Source organism: Haliaeetus leucocephalus, unplaced genomic scaffold (genome assembly GCF_000737465.1).
Source record: "Haliaeetus leucocephalus isolate CR32 unplaced genomic scaffold, Haliaeetus_leucocephalus-4.0 Scaffold264, whole genome shotgun sequence".
NCBI lineage: Eukaryota > Metazoa > Chordata > Aves > Accipitriformes > Accipitridae > Haliaeetus > Haliaeetus leucocephalus.
In genome coordinates, this window is record NW_010972700.1 from 238,613 (window position 1) to 250,884 (window position 12,272).

The window sequence follows — 12,272 nt, forward strand, 5'->3', positions numbered from 1 at the left end:
CCCGGGCCGGGGGGCGCTGCGCGAGATCCGGCGCTACCAGAAGTCGACGGAGCTGCTGATCCGCAAGCTGCCCTTCCAGCGCCTGGTGCGGGAGATCGCGCAGGACTTCAAGACCGACCTGCGCTTCCAGAGCTCGGCCGTGATGGCGCTGCAGGAGGCGAGCGAGGCCTACCTGGTGGGGCTCTTCGAGGACACCAACCTCTGCGCCATCCACGCCAAGCGCGTCACCATCATGCCCAAGGACATCCAGCTGGCCCGCCGCATCCGCGGCGAGCGTGCCTGAGCCTCCCGCCGCGGGCCCCCCCCCCGTTATCCTTCATCCGCCCACCCTAAAGGCTCTTTTAAGAGCCACCACATTGCACAAGAGAGCTGTGACACGGTGTTTTTTGATACTTGGACACAAGACTAATTGATGAAGTTCTTTTAAGGCAGTGTAAATTTTTTGGCTGTTACATAAGTACTAACGCTAGCATTTAGTTTGTTTTTCCCCCACCCTCCCTATGTCTGTGCTCATCTGCTTTCTCTGGACTCTGTTGTCAAGAGACCTTCGGAATCAGATACTGCTATTCCAGTGAAAACATGTTTATAAACCTTTCTAACCAATTGTTTCAAAATGTTTATTTTTTTGAGCGGACTGTTACATGCTGTATAGCGAGGGGCTTGGAAATGTCTAATCGACTATACAGAAAAAGTAACTGTAGAAGTCGGAAAAAATGCTCGGACAAGGTAAATGAAAAATACTTCAGTGATAGTGGTAGAGCTATAATTAAAAAAAAAAAAAAAGTAGGACAGAAAACCTATGATAATTGATCCCCTGCACCCTCCCCAGACTTGATGCTTCCTGTAAAATATTTTATTTTGCAACAGTTTTATGGAGCAGTGCGGGTTTTTATTTTTAAGCAATGTGGAAGGCATAACCTGAGTTGGCATTGGAGAAAAAAGCTTCAAACAGCTTTTTATTAAAAATAAAACGCTGTGAATTTACTCTACTGTTGCTCTTACTAAGATATACTCTAAAAATCCTAACATTGTATTTGATATCTCAGAGTCCTACCTCTCTGAGATGAATAAAACTAAAGTGCTATGAAGATAAGCCTTATCCAAAGGATAAAAATGGAAAATTAAATAAATTAGTCTAATTGTCATTTATAGTCTCAATTTTATTTGCTTGCTTTATGACTTTGAGGAAAGGCTGGAGCAGAGGACAAAGGACATCTTGGTAGAAGTGAAGAGAATCTGGTGGGTGTTCCTGGGAATTCTCCCCTCCCATTTTCCAAATAAATGGAGAGCACTGGCATAGGGGAAAGTTTTGTGGCTTTTTGGGGGGACCAAAACAGCTGAGGGAAAGGAAGCGGTTGTCAGGCCTTGGCAGCTTTGTAACCAATCACAGGCCTGTAGGACATACACTTATATGGTTTTGAGAATTGAGGACAAGTATTTTGTGTTTGATGATAAAAAAAGAAGGTGGACGCAGTACGGGAATCCCTAGAAGGATCAGAAGGTCAACGTTCACTATAGTTCAGTTGATTCAATACAGTTTTATAGTCAGGAAATTACAGTTGGTCTCTAGTTCAATTTCTTGGTTGATTGTGTCAAGTCTTGCAGACTCTAGCTGTTTTAGTATTTCAGAGAAGTCATTGACAAATAAAACATTCAGATTCCTCTGGTTTTTGCTTCTTTGTTGTCACAACATCTTTTCCTCTGCCCTTGACGATGCTACCTGGCCTGTCCAATACCCTTCTGTAAATATGACCAGCCAACTCAGTTTGAAATAAAAATTCAGGTATTTGAGTATGGCATCTGGGGAACCCTGCAAGAAGTTTCATAGGGTGTATTTCTGAAACACTACTCAGAAGGGAAAGCATGGTAGATACAACTAATAGTCACAGCATAGCAATGTAGGTATGAATGTATATACACATATGTGTACATATGCTATTTGTATAGACACACATATATATGCTTTTCCTTCACTCACGAGTTTTAATTTTGCTCAGTATCCATCCACTTGTCTTTCCCAGTCACCTCTAACCTAACAACACCTGTCTTTATCCGTGTGGTTTATTTTTTGTGGTTCCAAGAATATGGTTGGTTGTTTAGGGTTAAACAGCTTTTTAAGATCACCCAGAGATCTGCCCCAAGGCTGGAAAAATTATGAGTGGCAGAGTGTGTGGGGTAGTATGGGCAAATGGTCTGGGGGCATCTCCAGTGTTTTGGAACTGCACCCTTGAACAAGTGCAGAATCCTGAAAAACTAGTGCAACATTTGTAAAAAGTATGCTGACACCCCCATAGTTCCAGGGAGACAAAAATCACTGCAAAGTGCTGGGGCCTGGCCCATGCCTATCAAGCCCCGTTCACCACTATTCAGTACCCTCAAGGGGAAGGGAAGGTCTCTGGATCTGACAACAAAGTGACAGGCGCTGTGGCCACCCCAACCCCCACGACAGGCACTGCAGCTACCAGTATCAGTTGCCCCCAATACAGAAGAAGAAACATACAAAAAAGGATCAGTTCACTTAGTGAAAGATGAAGATGAACCAGGGTCTTTCTCTTCCCCTCTGCAACTGAAACCAGAACAGAAATACATAACCTTATTTCCAAAATTTTGTATTAATAATGGTAACATCTGGACAAACCTGATAGTTATTCCTGTGTATAGTACTTTTCAATCATAGTTTCTTGGCCTTCATAGGTATGCTTCTGTGCTGTGAGAAAGCAACCTCACACGCCTTGTCTTTTCAACATGATCATCCATCATTCTGAGGCCAGCCTCAAAAATGATGTTTTGAGACAGATATTCTTGCTCCTGGAATTAACGATTGTTAAAACAGACTGCCTTAGCTGGGTTCAACAGTAACACAATTCCAATGAGTTGCAGGAAGTTTCTGCTCTTGCCTAGACCCAGCCAGCCTGAAGAGTTTGAGGTGCAGAGTTCCTGAGCCTGGGCCCGTCCCACAGCAAGTGGTGTGTCCCTGCCCCCTTCTCCCTGAAAGCTGTTTCGCTTTCCGGCAAAGTCACAGCAATGTAAAAAACTCTGTTCTGCCCAAAGTTCTCTGCTCACTGTCCTTTAATATACTGAACTCCCCCCCCCCCCTTGAATTTTTTTTCTCCTTCCTCACCCAGTGTTCATAAAGTGCCTGTTGCTCCCCTCCACTGTTTGCAAAGCACCCTGGTGAATTGCAGAGCAGGAAAGTTAGAGCCTTGTGGGGTTTATGAAAAACAAATGTTTATACACAGGCAATATAAAAAAATAACAATTAAAAAAAAAAGAGCTAGGACCATAAAAATCAAATGCTACAGTCTAGAAAAAAGGAAGAAAACATTGTTATTTTCAAAGCGTGCCCACTTAGAAACAGTGTTACAGCTCTTTTATTGTGGACGTAGTGGCTCTTAAAAGAGCCTTTGGGTCTGCGTAGGCTGCCTCGGTGCCTGCTGGAACCGGGGAGGGGCTGCGGCGGGAGGCTCAGGCGCGCTCGCCGCGGATGCGGCGGGCCAGCTGGATGTCCTTGGGCATGATGGTGACGCGCTTGGCGTGGATGGCGCAGAGGTTGGTGTCCTCGAAGAGCCCCACCAGGTAGGCCTCGCTCGCCTCCTGCAGCGCCATCACGGCCGAGCTCTGGAAGCGCAGGTCGGTCTTGAAGTCCTGCGCGATCTCCCGCACCAGGCGCTGGAAGGGCAGCTTGCGGATCAGCAGCTCCGTCGACTTCTGGTAGCGCCGGATCTCGCGCAGCGCCACCGTGCCGGGCCGGTAGCGGTGCGGCTTCTTCACGCCGCCCGTGGCCGGCGCGCTCTTGCGGGCCGCCTTGGTGGCCAGCTGCTTGCGGGGCGCCTTCCCGCCCGTCGACTTACGCGCCGTCTGCTTCGTGCGCGCCATCAGCAACCGGACACAAGTGTCGCCTTGCCAAGGGCAGAAGTGAATGAAGGAAGCTGCGGAGCCCCCGTATTTATAGCGCCGCTGCGTCTCTGATTGGACGAAAGGAAGCGCGACCTCATTGGCTACCGTGGGAATCCCGGCCTGGGCCCAAGGAAGAGGAATTCGCCGCCGCCCGCAGCCCCGCTCTCCCCCACCGCGACCCCGCTCGGAGTCCCGGCTCCCTCGGGGCGAGCCCGAAGCCTACGGGCGGGCATTGCAGAGTCAGCGCTCGCATCCCTTCTGCTTCTCTGGCTTTCCCTCTCCGCCAGGCTGCTGACGTATTAAGTGCTGTGTGGAGGCTCAAATTCAGCAGTTGCTCTTAAAGCGCGAGTTATTTTAATAATTTATTTTTTTTTTAGGGGGCTGATTACAAAAGAAGAAAAAAGTTCCTTCACAGCCATACAGAGCTCCATCTTACAGTAACAGGCACATTATTCCCAAAGTCACAAAGGAAACAGCGCTTGGTACGTCAAAACACAGATTCAGACACTTTAGAAACCCTGTAATGCAAGTTTGTATCCATATCAAGCATGTAACGAGCTATAACGACCGAGATGCATCTTTTAGGCTATTTTTCTCATATTGTTTTTTTTTTTCTTGAGGAAATTCGGCACAGTATCATCAGTAAAATACCTAGACAATGTATTTTTTTGTGAAATTAAGTTTAAAAAGGAATATGTAATTACTGTATTATTTAATTTGCCCCTACTCGTTAAGGCTGTGTGAAAAACAGAAGTGACAGTAAGTAGTTATTGATCGCCCTTGTTTGCGAGCAGTCAATAACTAGCGATAGTTTTATATAAATCCGAAAAACTGGTTTTGCAGGTTTTTTTCCTCCAGTGGTGAAGGAAATAGAACACCAATACTTTAGAGGCGCGTCTCGGACGGGAATATTCCCTTTATGAGAGAACAAGAAAAGTCTTTGCACAAGGCTCCTTCTGACGCATTCACTTGAAATGTGCTGCAAGGGAGGCATTTTCATTCATGATCCCCCCCCCCCCCCCTTATTTACTTTGGAAATCTAATATAGATTTACTCCTCAAGTAGCTTTCAAGAAGGAAAAAAAAAAATCATTGACAAAGAACTGAAGACAGGCTATAGTAACAAAAAAAATTTATTTCGAAATGTCAAAAAGAAAGCATTTATTTCAGACCGACTTTCCTATTCTTCCCTAGGTGACAAATTGGTTTCCCTTTCTTCCTTGCAGTTGATTATCTACCCTCAGTTAAATGAAAATTTGAAAGTACAAGACATTGAATGCTCCAGATAACTATACTTAAATCAGCAAAGATTAAAAAAAGGAAAACATTCCGTTTTGATTACAAAGAGCACTTGAAAATATGTTTAGTGGGGTACATATTTGCAAGGGAATTTAAAGGAATTTAAAGAGTACAGAAACAGACGTATTTTACACAGCAAAACCAGCTTTGCCAGTAACAGCAAAATTAAAACATCAGACCGCATCTTATCATAAGATCTTTTTGCAGTACTGCATAATCACTACTTTTAGTAAGCTTTGGAAATTGGAGAGCAAATAGTTCAATTGTCCCCTCAGAGAAAACAATGTAACAGCTCTTCTTAGAAGGAAGTGGGTGGCTCTGAAAAGAGCCTTTGGGTTCTCGAGGTGGTCGGTCGGGGAGCGAAGAGGCGTTCAGCCGCCGAAGCCGTAGAGGGTGCGTCCCTGGCGCTTGAGGGCGTAGACCACGTCCATGGCCGTGACCGTCTTCCTCTTGGCGTGCTCGGTGTAGGTGACGGCGTCGCGGATCACGTTCTCCAGGAAGACCTTCAGCACGCCGCGCGTCTCCTCGTAGATGAGCCCCGAGATGCGCTTCACGCCGCCGCGCCGAGCCAGGCGCCGGATGGCCGGCTTGGTGATGCCCTGGATGTTGTCGCGCAGCACCTTGCGGTGGCGCTTGGCGCCCCCCTTGCCGAGCCCCTTCCCGCCCTTGCCTCTGCCGGACATGCTGCCGTCGCTCAGCCCCGAGGAAGGAGTGTGGCCCGAGCGGGGCGGCACGGCGGCTTTTATGCGGTGGGAGCCGACCTGGTTGGGGACTGCAGCGACGAGGGCGGGGCTTGGGGCTCGCTCCCGCCGGATCTCCCCGCTCTCTCTACGGCGCGCCCCGCTCGCAGAGAAACGGCGGGTTCCGAGCGAGTTTCCCTTCCCGCGGCACAGGCGGTTCGGTGTGGCCGCCCTTTCCCGGTCCGTTCGTTTCCTCCAGATAGGAAAGACATTGGGTCTGTGTGTATAATAGTTTATAGAATTTTTAAAATCTTTGATACGTCGTAATCCTTTAGATGTAAAACCTCGATCATAGAATGTTATCCCAGTTACTGAATCACTTAAACGACTCTTTGAATTTTTACTGTAATTGTTATTTTAAATTACGGGCATGTGTTATGTAGTGCAATTTCACCTTCTTGCATTGATTCTCACGTGTGGCGTCAGTGTTTTAAACAGATGCTCCTCGTGGTTTTATTAATGGAGCATCTTGCAGCAAAATCTGTCCAATCGTGTTTCTGACAAATTCTACCCCTCCTTGAATTTCTTTCTCATCTCCATTTCCCGCCCTTTCTGAAGTTTTCTCAAGGAGAGTGTAGCAGTAAAGCTACACTAATGGAGAGTTTAACCCTTACGTGCTCCACTTTACCTTAAAAAAAATAAAACGGTTGGTTTGGACGAATATTTTTACGGTACTTTCCATTCTTGTGGCATAGACAGCAATGTGGCTTTTTTTTAGAGATATTGAAAAATTAAATACATAAAAAGAAGGGTGGTTTTGTCCTTCAGGGGAAGGTATTCAACTCTGGGTTTTCGTGCTTTGGGGCAGGAAAATCTTCTGAGGTTTTACTATTGAAAACAAGAAACAGTATTTAAGAAAAATCATTCGGTCATTTGACCTGAAAATGATCAGGAAGGGTGAAAAATGTTTCCAGTATTGAGGGTTTGCTGCCCTCTTATGGACGTTGCTTGTTTTTTTCCCCTTACAAGATGGGCGGCTTTATATAATGTATCCTTTCATAAAGATACAATATAAAACAGTAATCACTTTCTATCTTCCCATAGGCCACAGATACAGATGTTGCATCTGCTAGCAGAGAATTACCAAGTTCTTGGGTCTGCTAATCAGATACCAGAAGAGCAGGACGGGATCTTGCAAGTTCTCCTGTTTTTTCATTTGCTGCTATTAATCACTGGAATCAATAGAAAAAACACCTCAAGAAAACCTGTTCATCTGTTTTCTTATTCACTGAATAATACAAGGCTAGATGCCCATGTCGTGGTTTAACCCCAGCCAGTAACAGCACCATGCAGCCGCTCGCTTACTTCCCCTCACCCAGTGGGATGGGGGAGAGAATCAGGGGAAAAAAGTAAAACTCGTAGGTTGAGATAAGAGCAGCTTAATAGAACAGAGAGGAAGAAACTAATAGTGATAATAATAACAACAACAATAAAGTGACAATAATAATAAAAGCATTGGCATATACAAAACAAGTGATGCACAATGCAATTGCTCATCACTTGCCAACCGATGCCCAGTTAGTCCCTGAGCAGTGATCCACCTCCCCAGGCCAACTCCCCCCAGTTTCTATACTGGGCATGACATCACATGGTATGGAATACCCCTTTGGCCAGTTTGGGTCAGCTGTCCTGGCTGTGTCCCCTCCCAACTTGTTGTGCCCCTCCAGCCTTCTTGCTGGCTGGGCATGAGAAGCTGAAAAATCCTTGACTTAGTCTAAACACTACTTAGCAACAACTGAAAACATCAGTGTGCTATCAACATTCTTCTTATACTGAACCCAAAGCATAACACTATCCCAGCTACTAGAAAGAAAAGTAACTCCATCCTAGCTGAAGCCAGGACAATGACAGAAACACATGTTCTGGAGAAGAGGGATCTCAAATCCCCACAGAGAAATGTGGCTGGTATTCCCCAGTGCCCAGCACCGGAGTGGGTGCATTGTGATCTAGGTCATAAAAAAAAGAAACTTGTGGCAGAAAAGCTCTATTGTGTAACCTTGCTAAGTCAAAGGTGTCTAGGCAAAATTCTGTACCCGAACCCAAGCTGGCCCAAATCTATACTGCCATGAAAGCAGCTGAGAACAGGTCTGGTGTTAATGATATTCATATCACACTCTTAGTTTTGGGGACTCCACACCAGCTGTCCCAACCTTCCTGTCCATACACTATAGCTGTCTCCCCACTCAGCTCCTTCCTTTTGGGGACCTGTAAACTTAGTCTTAAAATGTAGATATTTACATCTCTCCATTTATTCAGCCCAGGATACTATGAAGGGCTTTTTCTTTGCTTTATTCAGCTTAGGGTGCTCACTACTACCGAGGATATGCAACAACAGCATATCCCTATTTTAAACATCTTTGCACCTGAACTAACATTGTTCAGCCTTTTATTGAAGACCAGCTTCCAATTTTCTGTAACAAATGCAGAAGATTTTTTTATAATAGTAGTGGAATAGTTTCACTTGAAATAAAACTCCAGCTTTGATGTTTTTAAGAAGTGAGCCTTTAAGAGAGACCTCTTTATTGTTTTTCAAAGACATACTGAGACTATGCAGAATAAACTCTTACTCTCACATGACAACAATTACAGTAAAAGACAGACACACACAAAAAGCACAGGAGTAACAGAACCCACTACCAGAGAACAATGAGGTAAAGAAATACATGTACAGGAATTACCTGGTTTTGTGGTAATCTGACAGGCAATCTGGCTTTGTGGTGACTAACACCGATGAAAAATTCTGTAACCCCATTATACAAAAGTGTTCATCAGTACACAGTGATTTATTTTTCTGTGAGGGAGTAACTTTACTTCAACAGAATTCTTGCCAGGTTGCTGAGAGTCTGTTCTGCTATATGTAGACCTTTATCTCACTCATGGATTCATTTGCCATTATTTTCTTTCTCCATTTTTACTTCTAGTGCTGGAACATCACAGACTTTTGATATTTATTTACTTTACTAAATAAGTAAATCTGTGAAATAAAAAGTTCACCCTATGGAAGAGAAAACAAATGAAAGCAGGTCTTCCTTGTTATAATTTCCAATTCTGAACCCATTTTTTTTACCTCCCTCCAAATTTTTGAGCAGCTTAACATTTAAAATCATAAAGTGGATACTTGAGTATTCTGTCAAAGCATAGCCACTTACTACACACCACCTTTTTTTTGCCTCCTGTTAAGCCACCTCCTCTTTGACCACCAGCTGCTCAGTTCTCCACATCAAATCATTACACAGAATTACTGTTCAGCCTGATTCCAATCCGGTTCCCGGGCCAGAACTATTCACAAAAGACAAAATGTGGTTTGTGCCCGAGGTCTTAAAGCTCTGCTTACCATATTACCTGTGTTCCAGGCAGTGATATTCATGTTCCTTGGAGTCTGTAGGGTGGGAAAATGTCCATGCAGTGAGGGCATTGTAGAAATTTAAGAAATCTGCTGTTCATCTTAGAATATGCATTAGTCTGAGCAGTTTGCAAATATGGAACAACCTAAGGACATGAAATAGCCTATATAAAAAGTTCAGTAAATAGAAGCTGCATGGCCATGGAGATGTCCTGGGAAAGAAATTAGTGCCCCGATATCCAAAAAGGATGTCATACAACAGTGAGATATGTTCCCTCTCCACTGCAATCATAAATCACACGCTTCAACCTCAGCTCAGTAGGTTAGCTAGAAATTTGAACCATGACAGCAGAGTAGTAACCCCTGATTTTTTCTTAGGATATCAACTTCTCTTACTTCTTCTCTGACCAGAATAGGAAACTGCTCCTAGGAAGGTGGAAAGTGGCCTGTTGAAGATGATGTGGGGCCCTGAGGGACAGACAGTGATCGAACACTGTGGCAGTGACTCAGTAATTCAAGATAAGCTATTTCTGAGGGACAATCAGTGTGGAGTTGTGCATGCTCAGCTGAGATGAGCTGGCATCCACAGGGCTAGCAGTGCACAGGCTAAGGGGGAAGGAGGATGAGAAACAATGAATTAGGGGTACTGACTGATATGCCAGTGTGCAATTGGCATAGACATGACATTACGGTTGTCCCTGAAAGCTGATTTTTCTCAGAGCACTCTTGTTCTTTGTCACTGTACTCATTTTTTCCAGTTGGGAAAAAAATCATCCAGTGGGTATCTATGCTAGGCTACCCAGCTCAGCTTTACAAGTTTAGTGGGATTTTTTGGTTTGGTGTTAATTTTGTCCCTGTACTGGACAATATATCCACTGGAGCCTGTATAGACTCCGTTCAGTGTTCCTGCATACACATACACTTCTTGTTCGTAGTGTAGAACAATCTCTTACATTATTTGGCAGCTATCTCCAGCTAAGGACTATAAAGTCCATTCAGCTGAAGCCACAGCTATGTACTCTTTGCTTGTAATGGTATTTTAGACTGGTACTATTGTACATAGGGCAGTGCTCTCCATTACCACTTGTATTCAGTAATGCACTGATTTTCTAAATCTCAGCTACTGCAGTAGCCAAGGTAGGTAACTGCTCCAACTGAATTTTCTTAAAAAACAGTTACAATAACTTGAGTTTTCCCCCTTACCTCTCAGAAAAGGGAAAGAAGCACCCTGATGCCTTCCCCAAGTGAGCAGGAAGGGTAAGTTGCAACAGGCCAAGAATGAACTGCTGTCATTACTCCGACTCATTCCAGGGGCTGAAATGTTTATTCCAGGGCCGTCCCACCGAGGTTAATTCAATTAGCATGGATGTGTAATACAGTTTTGCCCATGCTACTGTAACTGGCTTTTGCCTTTTTGGGGTCAGCTGTAAAAAGATAAATTAAGCATGAATATCACGTTTGCTACAGCAGCATACCTGCTGTTTGACCATACCCAGTCAAAATCTACTCCCTTCTAACTAGTTATAGCAGGCTGGAAAATCGCAGTTGACCCACTCTCCTCCAGTCAGAGTACCTAGTTGGGTGAAACCCTTTGAGAATTTGTGGGTGTCACTCCCAACACCCTTTGCTTATGGTAACTCTGAGGGTCTGGTAGGCACATCTCCATCCCAAACAGGGGCCCAGGCATGTGAGCTCAGGAATTCGGGCTGTCGGGGTGAAGGGATATTGCCTGATAATTTCAGGGGAAAAAAAAGTGGGATATGCATGCAGGTTTGTATGTTATATAGAGGAAGAGGTCATAAACCCAAGCGAGGGGGGAGATGCGAGGGAGGCTCCGACCCCCGCGGGTTCCTACCGCTCCCAGCGTCTCCGTTGCCAAAATGAGCCCCCGGCGAAGGACCGGCGGGCAGCACCAAGGACTTCTCGCAAGGCTCCTCGAAATACCCGTGTCCTTTCGGACCCCGCTTGTCCTGCGATTTCCAGGAAAGGGACGAGTTTGCAGGGGACAGAAGTGGACTGGGAGTGAAAAAGCCCACGGGAGGGGTAGCGAGCGCGTACCCAGGAAGTTCATAAACCTCTTCCGCCGAGTCGAAAAAAAAGTGGAGCGGCTGTTTAACCCGAAAACTGCTGAACACAAGAAAAGCCCGAGAACCGCGGCCAATCTCTGCGCAGCGCGGGCTTTTCGAAACCGGTAAAACTCCGGGGAGCGGGCGGGAGCGCTTCGGAGGGCGGCTCTTCGCCCCCGGCTGATCGGAGAGAAGCTACGGAGAGCTGCAGCACACACACACCCCCGCCGTGAGCGCTGCCCGACTTCCACGGGGACTTCGGGCTCGCACCGATTTCTTGCGGCTAACGGGAAGCTGTTTGCACCCACGCCCGCCCGGCTGCGTTGAAAAGAGCCGTACAGCGGTGAACGCTGCTGCGGTGCCGCCCGGCACCTCTGGGAACAAGAGCGAGAAAGTTTGTGCTCTCATCGGAACCACCTTGACTAAGCAAAGAGTAGTGCTGAAAAACAGAAATAAAGATCACACACACACACAACAAACTTAAATAAAGCGTTTCAGCTCTTATTGAGAAAACTTGGGTGGCTCTTAAAAGAGCCGTTGGGTTTATCTGCAAGGCAGACAGGATTTTTTCAGGACGATTTATTTCTTCTTGGGCGCCGCCTTCTTTGCCTTGGCCGCCTTGGGCTTGGCCGCCTTGGGCTTGGCTGCTTTGGGCTTCACCGCCTTCGCCTTGGCCGGGCTCTTCGCCGCTGCTGACACCGCTTTTTTGGGCTTGGCAGCCTTGGTCGCCTTCTTGGGGCTCTTGGCCACCTTCTTGGCCGCGGCGGCCGCCGGCTTCTTCGCTTTCTTGGGGCTCTTCTTCGCTGTCACCACTTTCTTGGGCTTCTTGGCGGCGCCGGCAGGCTTCTTGGCCGCCGGCTTCTTGGGCTTGGCGGCGGCTGCCCCCTTCTTGGGGGGTTTTTTCCTTCCCTTGCCCGGGCTTTTTGTT

The 12,272-nt window shown here is 46.1% G+C and overlaps 3 protein-coding genes and 1 pseudogene across 4 annotated transcripts in view; 1 reads left to right on the plus strand and 3 right to left on the minus strand.

Annotated features, from left to right (window-relative positions):
- The window catches only part of LOC104832845 (histone H4), a 20,902-nt gene that overhangs the window by 2,014 nt on the left and 6,616 nt on the right, over positions 1–12,272 (plus strand). The window contains exon 2 of one of the 2 annotated variants that reach the window (XM_010569225.1): positions 1–439. This exon is cut by the window's left edge and continues 136 nt beyond it. The exons of the other annotated variant lie outside the window; for it this stretch is intronic. Within the exon in view, the coding sequence (XP_010567527.1) occupies positions 1–283 (283 nt within the window). The 3' untranslated portion in view covers positions 284–439. Of the gene's footprint in view, positions 440–12,272 lie in introns of those variants that run through there. 2 annotated transcript variants of the gene reach the window in all.
- LOC104832843 (histone H3) lies at positions 3,377–3,876 on the minus strand. The gene has a single exon (XM_010569223.1). It carries the CDS (start codon positions 3,874–3,876, stop codon positions 3,466–3,468), a length of 411 nt encoding a protein of 136 aa, XP_010567525.1. The 3' UTR covers positions 3,377–3,465.
- LOC104832842 (histone H4) lies at positions 5,081–5,892 on the minus strand. The gene has a single exon (XM_010569222.1). It carries the CDS (start codon positions 5,876–5,878, stop codon positions 5,567–5,569), a length of 312 nt encoding a protein of 103 aa, XP_010567524.1. The 5' UTR covers positions 5,879–5,892; the 3' UTR covers positions 5,081–5,566.
- Positions 11,924–12,272, minus strand: part of LOC104832851 — a 1,310-nt pseudogene continuing 961 nt past the window's right edge.

What these genes read in the sequence shown, in the direction of transcription:
- LOC104832843 (XM_010569223.1), bottom strand. Translation starts at nt 3,876, where the DNA reads ATGGCGCGCACGAAGCAGACGGCGCGTAAGTCGACGGGCGGGAAGGCG.
- LOC104832842 (XM_010569222.1), bottom strand. Translation starts at nt 5,878, where the DNA reads ATGTCCGGCAGAGGCAAGGGCGGGAAGGGGCTCGGCAAGGGGGGCGCC.